The 19242-nt window shown below is 39.1% G+C and overlaps 1 protein-coding gene across 2 annotated transcripts; it reads left to right on the forward strand.

Annotated features, from left to right (window-relative positions):
* The first annotated feature begins 15103 nt into the window (after positions 1-15103).
* LOC121296787 (coiled-coil-helix-coiled-coil-helix domain-containing protein 10, mitochondrial-like) lies at positions 15104-18381 on the forward strand. 2 transcript variants are annotated; one of them, XM_041222572.1, is made up of 4 exons: positions 15104-15282; positions 16325-16550; positions 17157-17301; positions 17989-18381. In XM_041222572.1, the coding sequence occupies exons 1-4, from the start codon at positions 15242-15244 to the stop codon at positions 18006-18008; spliced, it is 432 nt and encodes a 143-aa protein (XP_041078506.1). In that variant the 5' UTR covers positions 15104-15241; the 3' UTR covers positions 18009-18381. The 2 variants fall into 2 exon arrangements, with proteins under 2 accessions (XP_041078506.1, XP_041078507.1); XM_041222573.1 differs by having other exon boundaries at positions 15106-15282; positions 17160-17301; positions 17989-18230.
* Positions 18382-19242: the final 861 nt, after the last annotated feature.

Consider the following 19242-nt stretch of genomic DNA (forward strand, 5'->3'; position numbering starts at 1 on the left):
CTGCCATGTGACTTTTTTTTAAACGCTTAGCTGCTCCACAACGGCTTATTTTTAAAAAATATTTATTATAGTTTGGACATAGGTTGTTGTTATTATTATTATTATTATTATTATTATTATTATTATTATTATTATTATTATTATTATTATTATTATGCTATGCACAAGTTCTTTCGACATTCTTTTGGAATGATCTGTTTTCATTCTGCCTTTGTTTAATTTCAGTCTGTCTAGTCGTGGATGTGATGGATGTGAATTAGTTTGGTTTATCTGTGACAGTAGTTTACGTGTTCTTCCAAAGGGTACTGTGGCATCTAACAACAATGAGAAATGTTATGTACAATATATCTGCTTGGTGCAGTAACGTTTAATAGTTCAGTGCCCAGGAAACAAATTTAAAAAAACATGCTGGTTTTACAGAAACATTGTAAATTAATTGTTCAATCAAAGTGGTCTCTTTTTGTTGTTTCATTCCAGTGCCTACTGTTTTTAAGTGTGGTTTGGAATGTGTCGGTTATTGCATTCCAGCGGCTAACCTTCATCAAGTACTGAGTGCAGTGATTGCATTTATTGTATTGTGTGCTGGCACTCTGTCTGAAGCTCCGATGAGTAATGGTGCTGGCAATTGATAAGTGACGGGGATAGGGAGTGGATGGGGTTTTTCCATGGTACATCGCACAGTAGTTGTGCAGGGTAGGCAACAGTTACTGATTTCTTACTTTTTTTTAACGGGAAAGTCTTATATTCGAAGCAAGAAAAACAGACCTAATTTACGTGTAAGTTACAGAAAGTGGGGCTTGACACTTGATCAGTTCACGTGAATGAATGGGTTTGAAACCAGAAGTCTCAAAGACACACAGTGACCTCAGTCATTTGTCCTGTTATGTTGTTTTCGATTATTATTTTTTATTGAATACAGTTTCCCGAAGCCAGATTTGCAATACTTGTTTTGAACTAATGTTAAACTGTTTTTCCACTTTGCTTTTACTTTTAGAAAAACAAGAACATGTTTCAAATTTCTCCCCAGAACAAAATCATTTGAAAATCTGGACCCGGGACTTGGTCAGATCTTTGAACATGTACTCTACTATGCTGGACGTTCTAGACGTCACAAGACCTCCATCCTGACCTCATCACCCCCATCCTGACATGCACATCTGGGCCTCTGTCAAGCACAGACCACCAATCGGACCGAATCACGTTCTGATGTGGAATAGTGTGCACTGAGGCCAAAAGGTATGAGAGGCTAATGGATTCTACTATTCGTATGCCTTTTCCTCTAGCTGTGTTAATATTTTCATTAAAAGTCAATGCATAGGAGCTGAGTCTAATACTTATGATAGCTGACTTGAAAGCAAACTAAAGCATCTGCATTAATTCATGATATAGTTTCACTGGTTAATCTTAGCCAAAGGACACAACAGATCTGACAGTGCCAATGTTGCTTTTGGCAATATACTGTATACAATCCAAGAACAAATTATACTCCAAAGAAACACTATTCATTTTCATTTATCAATGTAATGCTGCATATTACAATCAAAACAGTTACAGTATACTGTAGGTGCACTTTTCTGCTTTATAAAAAATGTGATAACCTAGCTGTTAAATGTTGCAGCTTGTCATGTATTAAAGATATATGAGCAGTTAAAAGTGCAGGGTTTGACTTTTGCCTGGCTCTTGAATAGCCCAGAGCGCTGCAAAGGTTACATCTGATGCTGCGTTTTGAGTGTTGGCATATGCTTTTTATGACACATGCCATTTATATTCAATAGACCCTGCGATATGAGCGCTGTAAAATCACTTTGACGCGTGGCAGTGTTGAATTGTGAAGGGTTAATTTGTTGAGATTGAAAAGATGGTTGCATGCATGCAGAAGTTGGTCAATTTCTTTGTTCTTCATTGCAATATGATGTACCCTTTTCATAGTTTATTACAGAACATTTGCATGCCAATTTTGCAGTTTACCTATGCTTTGGCTTGCCATATTTTTAATATGCTTTGCCATACCTTTCTGAGCCTCACAATGCTTATCTGGGCTTTATTATACTTTGCTATGCTTTTACTGTATAAGGGTCACGTTGTTTTTTTTGCATGATATCCCTGACATAGTATTCTTTCATCTACATATAATTTATACAGCAAACACCAGTATGAAAAGTAACTTTAATATGATTCCATTACCATGTGACAACAGCTTTCAGCTCAGCTCAGAATAAACCAAATGGAATTAAAGTTTATAGTTCCACATTGCAAGTAAAAAAGAATCGCAATATTTCCCAATAGCACCATCAAGTGTTGCAGTGCTTCAATTTCAGCTCTAAATACTCTGTTTATGTTCTTATGGCGGGATACTTGACCGTTTCTTAGTAGTTCCCATCTTCAGATCCCTCAGGGATACTTGGTTTACCAGTCAGTTCTGCAGAATAGCTTGCCAGCTCTGTTGTCTAGCCAGTCGTGACTGGAACTGACTTGTATTAGAGCCATGCTGCTATTCTATATGATAGAATACATGTGAGGCATACTGTTTAGCTTAACAAAGGATCACAGTCAGGCTGAAATATTAGATTGAAAAGAATGCTGGCTTCACCACTAAAAGAACACAGTGATAACTGTGAACCATTAAAGGGTTATCCATTAAACAGTGTCAAAAGTCAACCAAAGCCTTTCCACTTGGGATTTGAGTTGCCCCAACACAGCCAGGTAATAGAATGACTGCTTCACATGTTCACTAAAATGTTTGAGTAAGTACAGTAATAATCATACCTTAGGATAATACCATTCTTGAGCACTTAACTTTATAGCTACTACTTTAAATGAAAGGATCCTGTGGGGTTTGAATGGGGGCAGGATATGTCATATCTTTTAATTATTGCCTGTAGCTTAACGAAGGCAACAGGCACTGAACTAGTGAACCGCCACTCCCTTCTGCTTTGCAGAGTTAGCTTAACATTGAAACTACACTGGTCAGGCTAATACAGGTGCCCCATACAGTTGTGTGTTACACTTCCTCACCCCCCATTTAAAGTCTCCTGTCAGTGACTCACCCTCAAACAGCCAGGTGCAGTGGACATTCTCTAAAGACCGAATTACACTGCTTAGGGCTATAGAAAAAAGCTCTGATCAAAAAAGCATGTTTATTAATACCCCTAAAAAAGACATCAAACTACCATATTTCATCAGCTGTAACCCTTCATACTTATATAAAACATTCACAGCTGGCAACTGTTCTTTTCCCAAATTCTACCTTTCAGAGGGTCCCATCTGTGAAATGTGCACTAGATAGAGCTGGCTCTTACTTCTATAAAGACACTGTTGGCTGTGCTAACCTGGGAAATATAAGTCTATGGCAAGTAACTAGAACTGACGGGCAGCTTCTGGACACCTCAAAGCCCCTTAACATAGACATACAACCCCACCCCACAATATCTGAGTAATTGCAATAAGAGGCACATGGAATGAATGCAAACCTCACAAAAAGGTAAGGGAACAGTATACAGGTATTTTCAGCATGTTATCAGCTGGCTGATAAAATACCTCATAAACGGACTCCTGTACCTTTATACAATCAGCTCAGCAAGACCTCCACAGCTGGTGTGCAGCCAAGCCTTCTCGGAAAAGGCATTTCAGGACAATTAGCATCAGAAAATGAAAGTGAAGCGTAGGCGCTAAGAGTCCCTCTTATTAAATGGCAGATTTAAATAAACCCCCATTGCAGGATTTCAAAAGAAACATTCCTGTGGCAGGAAAAAACACATTAAAGTTCTAACTGGTGAGGAGAAGGGGATATGCAGTAGATGCTCGACCAGGAAATGGGTTTTTAAAGAGCCAGGTGGAAAAAAAAAAAAACCACAGGCTTCTTGCCACGGAATCACCTGATGGTGCTGTGCGGGTGCAAGTTCTCTAAGTAGCATTTTCCTCTTTAGATAAGATCTCACAGCAGCTTGTTAAAACAAATAGATGTCCATCTGCAAGGTGCTGGATGTATCCAAGCCCAGAGAAACACCACTAACTCTTCCTGTCTCTATGGTATTGTTGTCTATTTATTTATTCCTTTAAACACAAACGTAATTGTTTTGATATTTGTTTACCCATTTCCAGCATTAATAAATTGAAGGTTGCTCCTGAAGTAATTGCTCCAGAACTTCTGCCATATAAATGTCTCTTTGTCAAGGGTGGCAAGGCTCTCCTCTATTTTTCACTGGCGTAAGAACAGGGTCTTATCGCATTTGCTGATATAGACAAGTGACCACGTGCTCATTTGACCAGGACACCAGGACCCTTCATCAGCCTGACCTGCTATAGGATTCATATCTGATGTTACTAGCAGGATGTAAGGTAGTTTGGCGCCTATATTGCAGGGACTAATCAGTCTTAACTTCATTTATTGATCTAGTTGTAATTGTTCTTGCTGTGATGTATATAGATCTCCTAGAATCATCTCCAAGTACATTAGGGGCAACCCATTGTTGCATTCACTGCAGACCTAACATGCTACCCTACAGCTAAAGTAATAAAAAGCAGACAGCTTCATTGTATCACTGTAAACAGTTTTAGGAGGATTACGCTGAAATATAGTGGTTTAAAATCCAGAAATACAGAGATGTGGGATCTCAATTCAACACTTACTGAATGTAGTTGGGAGCCTGAAAAGGGATAATTTGGCAAAGACTAAATGGAATTCCAGCACAGTTCATGAGCTCCAACAGGAGGTTTGCAGCATTGGTTTTGAAAAGAAGAAAAGAAACAAAGTAATGTGCTTCAACGGCTTCAGTCAATGCAATGCCCATTGAAAGCATCTAAACAGAAGTCTGCAAAACGATGTGCAGTCTGTTGAGATACTGTAAGTGTTGTGAAAGCATTTTAGTTCACCGGTTCTCCAGTTAAAGTCCAGTCTGGCTGTGAATGAAAGTATTAATCTGGTGGCTGCTGGATGCCAGTTGACTGATGCCCACCTGCTTTATTTGCTTAGGGCAAGTGTTTGGTTACCTAAGTCTGTGTGTGTTAAATGAGTTGTGGTGGTCTCAGCCCATTCCTGGCAGACAGGTGTCCTCATCACAACTGCCACCAGTCTGGATTGTTTGAAACCATTAAGCTTTTGGTCAGGTTTGTAGCAACAAGGAAAATAACAAGTGGGCTAACTGACCCACCTGACCATGGAAATCAGCTTCTATTGGACACAATATACATCATTTTTAATAAAAAATATTTAAACAAAAACACTTAAACAGTAGAGAGGACCTTAATATGACATCTTTACCATCTGATAGCTGTCGAGATGTCGTATAGAAATGCATTTTAGTTGGCTGTATCCATCAATCAGTGTGCATGAGGTAGCTTGATAGCATTTGACCTAATCACAGAGGGCTGCTTCCTGGTGTTTGAAGCAGGTGTGCTGACTTTCATTAGCATCTTGGGGGGGGGGGGAATCCACAGCTGCACAAGTTGGGGAGGTCAATAGAATAGGGGGAGGTACGTTTGGTGGAATTTCCAAAGCAGACAGACTGATTAGAAATGTGTTAAAGGCACAATTAAACATTTGCACATTAAGCTTACAACAACCTACTCTGAACAGGGTCCAAGAATATGCATTTGTATGTGAATCATGCATTATCATTTTTACAGTATTTTGAATTGAATTCACCCTTGCAGTGCCCAGGACTTCATTCTTCATCTCCTATAGACACTTCAGTTCTGTCCCAGTACTCATAATGTCGCTTTCCTAATTCTTGTCCAGTCTGGTTTTGAACTTCAGCTTACAACAACAGACCTGAATATAAAGCTTCTCATCAATGTATCAACTGGTATATGTCAATGGCCGGAAATCAAAGTCATTGGCTTTATTGTAGCTTCTTGATAACTTGGCATAGCCCTTTACACAAGCCAAGGTGATATCTAGTGTTTTCCCTTTAATTCAGCAGTGTTGGATTGAAGATGATAGAGTGGGACAAGAAACATTGATGCTTCTTCTCCGTTTGGAAACATTTAATCAAAATGTACTGTATGATGCTGCATGTTACAACTCAGGGAAATAGTATTGAAATAAATGGAGGCGGTCAACACTAATGGTCGCCACTGTACTGAATCTTATGTGTGGTACAGTATATGTGCTTGGGGAATTGTGCAGACAGCTAAAGTGAGGCCTGAGTGGGGGGGGGGGTGACAATTACTTTTAATGGAAGCAAGAAAGCACTTAAACAAGCTTCCCAGAAAGACGGCAGTGGGGAGAAGATCCACTGATAAGAAGGAGTTAAGTCTCTAACCCATGAAGGCTTTGTTTCCATGGTGCACACAATGACTGCAGAGTGTTAGCCCTCAGGACAAACCACATCCGAGCAGGACCACGTACACACATCTCGTTCTCTTTGTGCCACTTTTAATAGCTAGACGTCAGATACTTCAGACACGTCCGTGCCAAGAAATCGTATTACACCGTTTTCCTTTCATAATGTACTTTGAAATGTTTTGGTTTTTTTTTCTAAAGAGGCGCCTGTCAGTTACATTATGCATGGCGGAGGGTCTGTCAGTTGCACAAGGTGATACAGAGCAGGACGAAGAAAGTATGACCAGCTGCTTGATGCTATGCGCGCTGCAGTTCCAATGACGGTCCTCCCCTCCCTCTGCAACCGGCTCATTCCGGTGTCAGTAGAGTGAACGGTTTGTGAAGCTTTCTCTCAATGCAGATAAAATGAATTCACCAAGCTGAGAGGACCATCACTGAAATAGCTTGCTCATTCACATTATTAGATACGCTGTCTATAGCTGTTTCCTCTCAGGTAAAAAGGAAAAGTTACAATAATATTAATTCATTTTCTTGCCTTTTACACCACAAAGCATCAAACCGCCATTGGCACATACATGTAAGAGAAGTAATAATTACCTATTGTTATGTCTGGCCTCGGTTTGTTTCGTAATTTAAACAGGCAATTCAGGTGGGCTTACCTGGGGGCTTGATGAGATGCAGTTGGTTGCTTATGACAAGAGTCAACCATTAAACAATAAACAGACCCGCGGTGTTTGGCTTACATAAGAATTGGATACATTTACTAAAATAAAAATGTGTGCCTAGCCCTGAAATGACATTCTGCCTGGGGTAACATGGGGAAGCAAACTTTCATTTGTAGTTCTTATCTCCAGCATTCAGAAAATGAAAGACTGTTTCAACAATTTGATTCTAGTTAATGTTGTGAAATATGCCTATTCCTACAGACCCACTGAAAGACAAACATGTTCTTCAAAATTAGGCACATCCTATATTGTATTTGTAAACATTGCATGTGAAGAGAAACTTTTGAACTGCTGTGTTGAATATTACAAAACTTGAGTTTTTAAAATGACCCCTCTCTCTGACATTCGCTCTCTGAGTCATGGTTGTTTTTGAATCTCACATGTCTTGCACATGTCGCTGACTCAAAGAAACTAATTCAATTTGTTTCATGTTGTTACAAAAAGTATGCAACAACACTTTTAATCAATCCAGTTTTGCAGGAGATCTGTCAACATTACTCTTCCCTTGGCTATATAGAATCCATGAGATCATTAAAGAACAGATCATTTAAGCTTTGGAAGAAAAGTTGCCTTTATAACTAAGACTGACATGATGAAAACTGTCTTCACAGCTTTGCTTTGTATAAATGAAGAATGTCAGCTGACAATGAGCACCTCCTAAACACTGATACGCTTTCATCTTTCTTGTCATAGTATTTTTTTTACCTTTTAAATGTAATGTAGCCAGTACAGTACATAAAGGAAAAAAATCTCATAATTACTATTAGTATATTATATTATAGCTGTGACCAATAGTTTTGTATCACCTGGAATTTTAGGCTTGAAAAAGAAAAAAAGAACAACATAACTTAGATATTTCATTTGTAATCAGAGAAACTACAAAATGACATCGCAAAAGTCTACTGAAAGACATAGTAGTAGATTTTGAAATTTTTGTCAGTTTTTCCTTAAGTACAGTGTATGGGAAAACTACAAAGCTGTATGTAATTCAATATGTTAACGTAACATTATTCAGCAGATTTCATTCGACTTTATGAAGCAAAATAAGTCAATTCTACAGGTTGATGCAAAATGTTATAGTATATATGTAAGAGTGTGCACAGTTGCAATGGATAAAACAGCATCAGCCCTATTAAAATTATTCATTTTATTATTAGTATTACATATTCTGCCATTGAGCGTTTTATGGAAAAATATAATACAAGAAGGTGTTTCCTCAATAACTTCAAATGCTCAATTCTAATTACTGAATGAGGAACGACTATAAGGAAAGTTCCTGCAACATTGTACTGAAGGTGGCATTATTTGAAATTGCCTTATATTTTCATTAATTCCCCAACTACATTTTACTTTTGATATGTCAGCGACACATTAAAAGAAGTTCCTATGTTGTTCCTTTGTTTTCCTTCTAGTGCACAAGGATATCAGTTTAGTGATGAGGCTGGTTGCCGCATATTACAGGCAGGGTTTTTAGCCAATCAGCTCGCAAGCTTCCCTGGACATTGATGTAGCATTTAGAATGGTGTAATTAATCACATAAAAACCAAAACTAAACAAGTGGACATGAGTGCTGATATAGGCAATTTGATCCTGCTTTGAAAACACATTTGTCTCCTTTTTAATAAAGAACAAACGCACCTCCAGAATGCAAACCAGACACACTGCCTCCCTGTTGCGTGTAGAAAGTCTCTCTCCAAAGACTGCAACTTTATAGTCATATAAATTATGAGTCATTATCCCCAAGCCTCTTCCAGAGACCCATTCCTAGTCTAGCCCAAAATAACCCCAGTAAACTCTGACCACAAGAAAGGGCCATGGCAAAGCTCGGGGGAGTCGCTGGGGAGCTTGAGTTAAAGCAAGCTGCTTCATGGCAAAGAAAAAAATGTTTATTGTAGGTCCCCATTGTACCCTATGAGTGAACACAGCACTCATAATCCTGCTAGGAAAATGCACAGACCCACAGAAGTATGTATAGGAACACATTCGCCTATGTAATTCATGAAATAAGTCTTTCAATCTCAGCTCTTAACTCTCCAAAAACACGATTAAAGCACATTCCATGGCATTTTAAAAAAAGCTATAGACAAGCATTAACTAATTATTGTCAACTGCTACAGAATATATTATATTGTTATCTTTTCCAGGACTAATTTTTCACCAGAAAAAAAGCTGCTCATATTTGCTGTAGGTACTGGGTGAGTCGAATAACTGAGTTGCTCAGCTAAAAGTTGTGTTCAGACTCTCTGCTTCTGAGCTGCTCTGAGCAGGCTTACTGTTAAGATGAATGATCTCCGACCCCCTGTGTCTTGAGCTGACATATGACCCGGGGTTCACTCATCTGCAGTGTCCACAGCTGTGAAATCTGATCGCCTGGACAAACCTCACTACTCTTGTTTCCAAGTTGAAACTGCTTTGGAATCAGTGCAGTTCCCGTGCAGCCCATTGATATCATACCGGCTTGACACTCTGTCAGCCCCAGTCAGGACAGTGAGTGATTGGCAGAATTCAGTTTGATGGTAGAAGTTACCTAACGAGCGTCCAACAGTCTTGCAGAACTACAGGAAAAAAAGAATGATGGGCAACGAGAGAAATATTGGAGGTTCAAGGTTTAACCCAAATCTGGAAATAAGAAAAGGCTCACTATCACAGTTTTAGCCTTTTGCAGCCTTTAGGACAGGTGAGCTGGTTAGTTCAATACATGCAGCAGCTCTGCTCTCTGCTGTCACAATCCTTGTCATTTTCTATCATCAATCAGCAGCTTATTCCTGCTGCAGGCAGGCCGCTCAGTAATAACAGTAATTCCTGAAGGATATGACATTGCGATACTCCATGTCCTGGCTGCAGATACAGGTTGAAGTTGATATCCTCTAACTTGACCCCTTGAAGCTTCTAGAAATCTTTGCTTCTGCTGTTTTTTCAGTAAACATACTTACTTTTATCAGTTTCAAAAGCATAAATGAGCTTGGCTATTCAACTTAAATGTAACGTTTGGTTTTTCTCAGTTACTTGAATATGTAAGCTTTTTTGCTCAACCCTGAATGTCAGTCCCATAGTGTACATGCAAGTGGTTCAGCCCTTCATGGTCCTTCAATTGCTCCATGAAGTGCATTCTCTATTTCCCAATAGTTCTTAACAAAGTAGCCACAGTCTCTATGGCATGTATGCAAACAGATGGATATAATTTGCCTTTGCCCTTTAAAATAAGGACCTGGATTGTTTAGTAAATCATCATATTAACTAACGATGATAAAACTGACTTTGGTATTCACGCCTACAGGAAAAACTATAAAACAGATTGTTGTAGTGTTGCCCCTTTGCAGTGACACCGGAGTGCCAAGGGGCTCCACCTCAGTCTCACAAGGAAAAGCAACCATTCAGTGCCAGTTGTCTGAAATCATGCTAATTAAGCACTTTTAAATGTGCGGTTATTTTAGAACCTGCGAGAGTAAAAAAACATTTTTTTTTTTTTACTGCTTTTTGTTTTAGTCCTGGAAGCAAATGAAATTTCAAAGAGGGTAGAACCTCCTGACAGCTAGGGACAAGGCCTCCACAGAACCCCCTGCTTCCTTTCAAATTATAAACCTTTGCCTTCCTGAGGGGACTTACCCCAAGCCGCATTCACAGACTGTGAGACTGGAGCCAGATGCTTTGTCAGCTCAGTTCCCTTTGTGAGCAGTGCCTCGGGAATGCAGAGGTGGGGATGAACTGGAAGGAGGTGGGGAGGTTCTAACCTCAGCCCCCCTTCCCCCCTTCCACACCAAAGCAGTGAGTATAAAGAAAAGACATTAGACCCCGGGCTGCTTTGGGGCCACTTTAGAAATTGTATTTAGATAACAAGTACAAAACAATTAAGGATCTTGCGATTGGTATGCAAGTGAAGTGTGACAGCCTTCAAAGAAGCACCAGTAAAGGTTGCGGGAGAGCTGCCAGCTTGATGTCATTGGTTTTAAAGAGAATCAAAATTGGCAAGATTACTAGACAAGAACCGACAATATGTTGATAAACTCAACTGTGATATCCAAGTGCTTTGGCCCCGTCCCCCACCTCAGGCTTGTCCACACTGGTCTGCAGTTACTCTCTCCCTTCTGATGAGAGCAAAACAGTGATTATTCTCTCCTGAATGATCAGTATGACAGGGTGGAGGCTAGACTCGAACCAGGGACTATTCTCTCCTAAACAAGCACCTTACCCAGAGCCAGGCTGATATGCAGAAGCAATTATAGAGCTTTTAACCTCATCTCACCAGCAGGGGTCAGAATCTGTACCTCTAGTGAGTCACAAAACACAGCCAACATAAAAATAACACTTTTACTACAATGACACAAATGCGTACAACAACACAGGGAGCAATTCCAACAATGGTAATTTCTGACGCATGGGTATTACTGTAGAATTACTGACGAAGATGTGGAATAATAAATAAATCCTTTGTTTCTTGGTCCCCCTTGAGGTGCACATGGATATTACTGCTTGCTTCTGGTGGAGTTTTACGAACAGGTTTTTTATCCAATCAGCTTGCCTATTTTCTAGACATTGACATACCCACTGCACTGCTGCATCAAAGACATTTGGATCTGTCATCCAGAAGTCCAGTGCAACCCACATCAGTGCAGAGTGAAAGATAGCTAACTACTGCTGCATCTGAGAATGTGTCTACTGAAGGCAGGTGAGGCCTCAGGGAATACCAGTTGGATATATGCATCAGATCAGTGCCAGTGAGGAAAGTAGAAGCAGGTTGTGCAGAGTGCAGTAAACTTTAGGTAGTTCTACATTAGTTTCACATTCCATACAAGACAACTTCTACAATCAACTTCTTAAAGAACAGAACAGCACAACCAGCTGAAGCACTATTAATGCAGGTATATATACAGGTTATTGTATAGGGTCATGTACAATACAAGCTAATGAGAAGGCATTTTAGTCAGGGTCTACTATATGTTATATATAGGATATTCGATACTTAGAGATCGTATATTACAATTTATTACAGTGGGTAATTAGGTCGTTGACAAATGAGAGGAATACATTATATTATCCACTCTATAAACATCTAATATATTGTTACTACATACCAACAATTAAGTACCAATAGCTCTTTGTGTTGATAGGTATAACATCATTGTGAGATACTTTAGAGCAGGGCTTCCCAACCCTGGTCCTGGGACCCCCTGTGTCTTCTGGCTTTCATTCCAACTGAACTCTCAATTACTTAACTAGACCCTTAATTGAACTCATAATTTGCCTAATTATACCTTTCTCAATTCCTAAAAAGTTGCAGAGTTCATATTACTATTACAAGTGAAAAGGTCTAAGCAAATTATTCATTCAATTAAGGGTCTATTGAGCAACTGAGAGCTCAGTTTGAAAACAAACCAGAAGATACTGGGGTCCCCAGGACCAGGGTTGGGAAGCCCTGTCTTAGAGTATCAATACATTATTTTTTACACTTACTGTTGCTCCTACCAGGTACATAGATTGAACAGCTTTTGGAACAAGCAAACCACAACCTCAGAGTCATTCTGACACAAAAGCAGAAAGGTTCTGACTTGCTTTTTTGCCCCTTGGCCATGTAGAATATCTCAGGTAGATTTTTACATTAGATGGTGTTTCACTGTAATTGCTGTCTTATTTCAGTGCTACAGACAGAAGAGTAGGATTAGTGTCTTGGTTTCAGGTACTCCTTGAACGTAAAGATTGCCTGTTGGGACTAAACAAGAGCCCTGGGGGGGGTGGGGGTGGGGGGGCTGACAGGAAGAGGAGATGAAACACAAGCCCTTTAATTGACAGACTGCATTCAACGGGGCTGTGTGAAACAGGAAGGCAGCCCCACAGATCCCCACAGTCCTCCCTCCCATGGTACGGGACCCAAGCACTCCCTCTTCTGCTGGACACAGCCATACACTATCTGAGAGATTGTATGCTCATTGTATTATCTGTCTGATTAATTGCTTGTTTGGAATATTTCATTTCGTACCTGTTTAAGATCATGTTCTCTGTATTCTCTATCACTTAGATGCATAGATCATTTCTTACCAGCGCTTACTATATGGCATATATATATATATATATATATATATATATATATATATTATATATATATATATATATATATATATATATACAAAGTATCACATTAATCTTAATGCAGGGAGATGAAACCAGCCTTTTAAGCACTTGCTTACAGAAATGTTTGAAACAGACAAATTGCACACAATGACAGTACATACCAGAGTTAGCAGAACCATCAATTTGAATTGAATTTGAATTAAATGTTTTACAGTTGTCTTGATACACTGTGATACGATTTATATCTCTTAATTTGAATTTGTTGCAAAGTTACGTTATAGCAGTGCTTCATCCTAGTGTAGCTGTTTTTTTCACTCGCATTAGTCCATCGCCTCACTGCTATTGGAGTGCCCCCACATTGCCAATGACAGTCAATAGGTAAGAGTTGCTATGTGGAAGACATTACACCACAGAAAGATAGAACAGTAGGGACATTAAACTAGGTAGCTCATCATACACATACAAGTAAAACCAGGTTAAAGCAATATTTTTAACAAGGATGCAATCCACTCACACACAATGTAACAGGAACAGACCTAATCTTCAAAAATGTTTATAAATATAAAGAACAGACACTAGATGGTGCTTTAATTGAAGCAAATCGAGATGAAATAAGGGCTTTTCCTATGTAATTATCTTTAATGTCTTAATTAAACAAAGTCTTTGTCGATGTCAAAAAGAGGTCTTGAAGCTGCCCCAGTAATGCACACCGATAATACAATGCAATTCAGTAGTACAAGTACATTGTCAATAGCAGTGTGCTACCATGTCAGGACCGCTCAGTATTCGTTCTGAGTACACTGTTGTCATTGTTGGAAAATACTGTTATAATAGTATTCCAAAGGCATTTTCTTTCGGTACAGCATGGCCCATATGTTAAACCTGACTGGCTGCTCTATAGCAAATACGAGTTATCTTACGGGTATACTCGTATCACCTGCCGTTACATAATATTTACTTTTTTTTTTTTTTTTTTACCAGTTTAATATATCATTCTGCGTCTCTGTCGTTCTCTATTGCTCTCAGGACATTATTAGTAAAATATTGAAAAATCGGAATTTCTGAAATGAAACGGCCTGCGCTTGTGTTGATTTCGGGAGCTTTCTCTGAACCCTGCTCTACTTCAGTCTAAATGTTTGTAAACCTCAGTGGAACGCAACACGTTTTCTTTTTAAATTAAACACAGCGCATCTGTCCTTGAGAAAACACGGGTTAAAGTAGGTAATTGAGACTGCATGCTTCATGCCTTGGTTTACTCCAGATAAGCACGGGAAAATATTTTGTTTACAAAAACAAGATTTTTATTTCCCCAGCAAACACACATCATAGCAGTGATGGACTGGACTAATTATTATCCCCAGAAGCATCGTTCCTGGGAAATGGTGATCAGTACTTAAATAAAAACAACAGTTATTTTGACACAGTACCCAGCGTGACCTTCACACTCGCCTTGGGCTAAGGACACTCAACTGTCGCCACCGTCAATTATCAAGCCTAATGGTAAAGACTGTTTTATTGAGTATTACTACATAAACGATAGGCATGCGTAATTACAATAGTATGGATTATAATTAGTGGAAAGCATTACACCATCATGTTTTTTTCAGGTCAAGCTTTTTGAAAATAATCACGAACTAGCAAACATGCTGTGAATGCAATAAACAGATTAACCGGTTTCCAAGCCCCATCTTGTGGAGATACACGTGTATGATTTCATGATTCCATAGCCTATATATCGACCAAGCCTTTCGGACAGTTGTCACATAAGCCACTCCAGGTGGAGTAAAGTTCCTTTGCTAGTATTATCTGGAAACTTCTGGAAATTATTTCAACCGCCATTAGAAGTAATCCAGTCATTTTACCTATTAATGTTGCCACAAAGCCCCAGTCTGTATTACTGCATTCGCTTCAGACGATATACAAAACTGAAAAAAATACATATTTAAATAAAATAGAACCATTGGAAAAGTCGGCTGACGTTGCTCATGTAACATGCAAAAGGCTTATTTTACGCGCCTGCGCGAAGAAGGTTATTTAGACAAGGTCGTACGCGTGTGACTTTAGTTTGAGTTGTGTGGTGTACAGAAGGGGAGACACAGTGTACAATATTCATACTTATTAATATTATAAACACAACAAAACAACTCTCAGATATTTGAATATCAAGATGCACAGAGGAAGCCGTAGTAGACCCTCTTCAGCTGCAAGGTAAAATATATTAAAAAGTGTAATGCTCAGTTTTTTTTTTGTTTTGTTTTCACGGTTCCTGGAAGGTACTCTAACGCAAAAAGGCACCGACAGCTGGCATTTAAAATTAAATACAGGTACCTGCTTTAGTAAAAGGAAACATCTTTAGATTGATGCATATAGCGCAAGTGAAATAAATCGTGTTGGGAAAGTAATTTTAATAATCATTTTAAATAGTTTTTTTTTTTTTTTTTTTTTTTTACAATGAAGGACACGAGTAAGACACAAGGTCATTATGACTTGAATGCGGTCTACTAAAATGTTAATGGCAGTCTAGTTTGTAATTTTATGGTACCGGTACAATGTATACTGTACTTGCTTTCTAGAGTGTAGTAGTGGTGGAACAGATCTGTATAGTGACGTTGATTCATAACTCTAAATAAAATATAAATACATATTTAAAGTGAACTTTATTTGGCATAACTCTACATTTTACAACTTGAAAAGCAACAGGTGCGATAGTTTTCAAACTGTGTAACATCTCCAAAAGTCGGGGAGATAGGTATAGTTAAATGATGGGCATTGATACATTTAAAAACAAGCTTTACTTGTACCCTATTGAATGACAAACAACACTACACACAGATTACTTTTTTGCAGATTACCTGTTTTCCTTTTTAAAACGTTTACCCTTTTGGGCTGGTACTGGCAGCTGGCAGCTTACTTAACCAGACCACTCTGACACAACGTTTATAAATATAGTTACTAAACACATCCTGGTGGACCTTATTCGCATAATTTGTGTCTGAAGGGTATTAAGACATCTGGATTTATGTTTTCCACTGTGGGCAATTTGCCACACGACTCGGATTAACAAAGCAGGGTGCAGGATTTTGAAGTATTTTAGGCTATGTCTGTATCTAGATATTCATCCATCCTAATTGTACAATAGCATAACACTTTAGAAAGTTAGTTCTTGTTTAATTCAATTGAGGTTATGTATGTACCGCGTGTTTAAATTGTTGATTTGTAATGTACGATATTTTTGACTTCTTTGTTTCAGCCACTCAGCTCCGTCTCACACTGGCCCCCCTGCACATGCTCCCCCCTCGGTGGCGGCTCCAGCCCTTAATCAGCCGCAGCAGCCCGGGCTCATGGCACAAATGGCCACGACAGCGGCGGGTGTGGCAGTGGGGTCAGCTGTGGGGCACGTCGTGGGCAGTGCACTCACTGGGGCATTCAGCGGAGACAGCAGCTCTGAGCCTGCAAAACCAGCCAGCATGCCCCAGGTACTGTAGCACATCAGCCACCCAGTAACAGAAACAGCCAGTCCATGAAAAAGCACAGATTTTAGACTGGACCAAAACTTTGGACTAATTACAAGTGGGAACAAAAACCTACAGCTATGTCCAAAAGTTTTGCATCACCCTAGAGAATTAACATGAAACTAGCTGAATAATGTTACGTTCAAATATTGAATTACATACCGCTTTGTAGTTTTCCATATACTTAATGAAAAACTGACAAATTGAAATATGTCATATTTCAAAATCTAATAATACCGTACTACTATTGTGGCTTCCGGTAATCATTTTGATTATATGATGCTGAATAAAATATCAAAATTATGTTCATATTTTATTTTATTTTGCCTTAATTCCAACATTCTAGGTGATGTAAAACTTTTGGACATAGATGTAGTTGTAAAGGACCAGCTCTGAGTAACGTCAACAAAACACCCTGGGAAAGTCTAGGATAAGCCCTCTCCGCTTATCCAATTGGACATACCACATTGTGCATTGAGGCTTCATAATGAGTCCTTGGTTCTAGTGGCAATGACAAGGTCAAGCTTTTAGACTGCTGAGTGATAATTCACACTGTGTTTTTCTCCCTAGCAGCCAGCGAGACAGCCTGCCTACCAGCAGCAAGGCCCCTGTCACTTCGAGGTGAAACAGTTCTTGGACTGCGCCACCAACCAGGATGATCTGCACCTGTGTGAGGGGTTCAGCGAGGTGCTCAAACAGTGCAAGCTCTCTCATGGTAAATGCTGTGTGCCAAGTTGCATTTTCAGTCATTCATTTTGTAATGGAAGAGTGTTTGTGCCCTTTAGGGATACTGTCAGTCAGTCGGGACAGTTTCTTTATATAAATGTTTGGACAAACTATTGGAGGATTGCGAAATGTTCACTAGAAGCTGCATCAGTTTGTGACAGTTACTTAACTGGGTTTGCTCTTGTAGGAATTTGGTAAACTGCCTGCAGTGTGGATCAGCTATAATAAAACTACTGGGAGACCAGACCCCCACATAAACGCTCACACATTATTTCTGCTTTGGTTCACAATTATTACCTTCAGGTGCCTGCAATTCAAGTAGATGTTGAACGGGGATGGAAGCATGAGGCGCAATCGGTCTCCTCTGTTATGAATCCCATCAAGCACTGCATAATGAAGCTCTGTTGAAACGTTGCGAGCCTTCAAGTGTAAAACAGGGATTCAAGCAGTCCCAAAAGGCTTCTACGTACTGTACTAAAGAAGGCTTTTCTTTAAGTGATTGATTATCTGAAATCACAAGGTGTCACTTGGGAACCCCTGTAGAAAACCAGCAAAATAGCTTGCATCTAGTCATTGTTATGAAATGGTACTGTAATGTGCTTCATTGACGTGAATGCAAGTGAGAATAATGCTGTTCATGTTGGTAACTCCCTTACTCTTTCTCTTGATCTTCTAGGTGTCTCATCGCTGGTTTAATGTGAAGTGCTTTACAAGCTGATTCAGAAGAAATGGAAGGAAACACACATCACAAGCAACTGACAACTAGAAAACTGGACTGGAATGCAGCCATAGAGGACAAAAAATGCATTGTTTAAATACTGTAATCATAGTCTTTAAATCAATGTCTTTTTGTTTAGACACACAGTGCTTTTTGTGGGATTTGTATAAACAGGTTGTAAATAAGAGATTTTTATCCAATGAGGTCTGTGGATACATTATTACCTTTTCTTTTGCATCTATTTCTTAGATGTATGCCATAGCCATGTTTTCTAAATCTAGATGTGATTGCTTGTTATTTATGTTAACTATTTATAGGCATACAAAATATGAACATCTTCTTTAGTAGCTATTTAAATCTACAGTAATTATTAACCGTGGTTTTAACAAATGTCACTAATCCACATTCAGTTACTTGTGATTTACAATTTCATCAGCATATCAATTCATGTCCAAACATCAATTCACTATAACAAACAAGCATGATCCAGGACGTCCAGCTGAACACCCACATCAGCACCTGTTGACATGCCATGACTTCAAGTGAAAAGACAGACCTTATAATGTTGAGTCACACACACTTTCCACAGCCTATGGTGAGCCTTGTCTCTCTGCACAAACAATAATGCAATGATATAAGATGCAAGTCAAATGCCCATTTATTTTTATTGGTATCTATTTGACCGATCTGTTGCAGGGATGGATTGGGTTGGCGTTTGATCCATTCCTCATTTTGCAATGATTTTAATCAGACACCTGAGCGTGTTACCAATACACTATGGCTAATTAAGCACATATTAAAACCTGGAATGGGTGAAACGGCTATGCAGTAGGAATCGTATTCCCATCACAGAGATGGCTCTAAGTACTGGCACCCTTAACTATATGAATTATGCTGCTGTTTTCAACAGAAGTGATGCATCTAACCCCTATTAAAAGCTCTAAATAGAAAGATTTCCACAACAGAGCAGGATTCAAAGGTTTAGGGTAGTGATATAAAAACCTGACACTGCTTAGCCATTAATAGATGTGTTGAAACTCCATCAGTAGCCTAATTTTCCATTGCAGGATTAACTGCGCAACCTTCTCGTCAATATATAGGTATGTACTATTATTCTGCACAATTACAGCTTATATGGTGCCACAATCTATATAATGCCAAAACATTTATTCACTGGGAGCTAATTTTCACACACTTAAGTGTGTGTGCGTG

This window comes from Polyodon spathula, chromosome 22 (assembly GCF_017654505.1).
Source record: "Polyodon spathula isolate WHYD16114869_AA chromosome 22, ASM1765450v1, whole genome shotgun sequence".
Classification (NCBI taxonomy): Eukaryota; Metazoa; Chordata; class Actinopteri; order Acipenseriformes; family Polyodontidae; genus Polyodon; species Polyodon spathula.

Excerpts from the sequence above, each read along its gene's own strand:
- LOC121296787 (XM_041222572.1), top strand. The coding sequence starts at position 15,242 with ATGCACAGAGGAAGCCGTAGTAGACCCTCTTCAGCTGCAAG. Across the intron at positions 16,551-17,156 it reads AACCAGCCAGCATGCCCCAG|CAGCCAGCGAGACAGCCTGC; the intron begins GTACTGTAGCAC and ends TTTTCTCCCTAG. Across the intron at positions 17,302-17,988 it reads ACAGTGCAAGCTCTCTCATG|GTGTCTCATCGCTGGTTTAA; the intron begins GTAAATGCTGTG and ends TTGATCTTCTAG.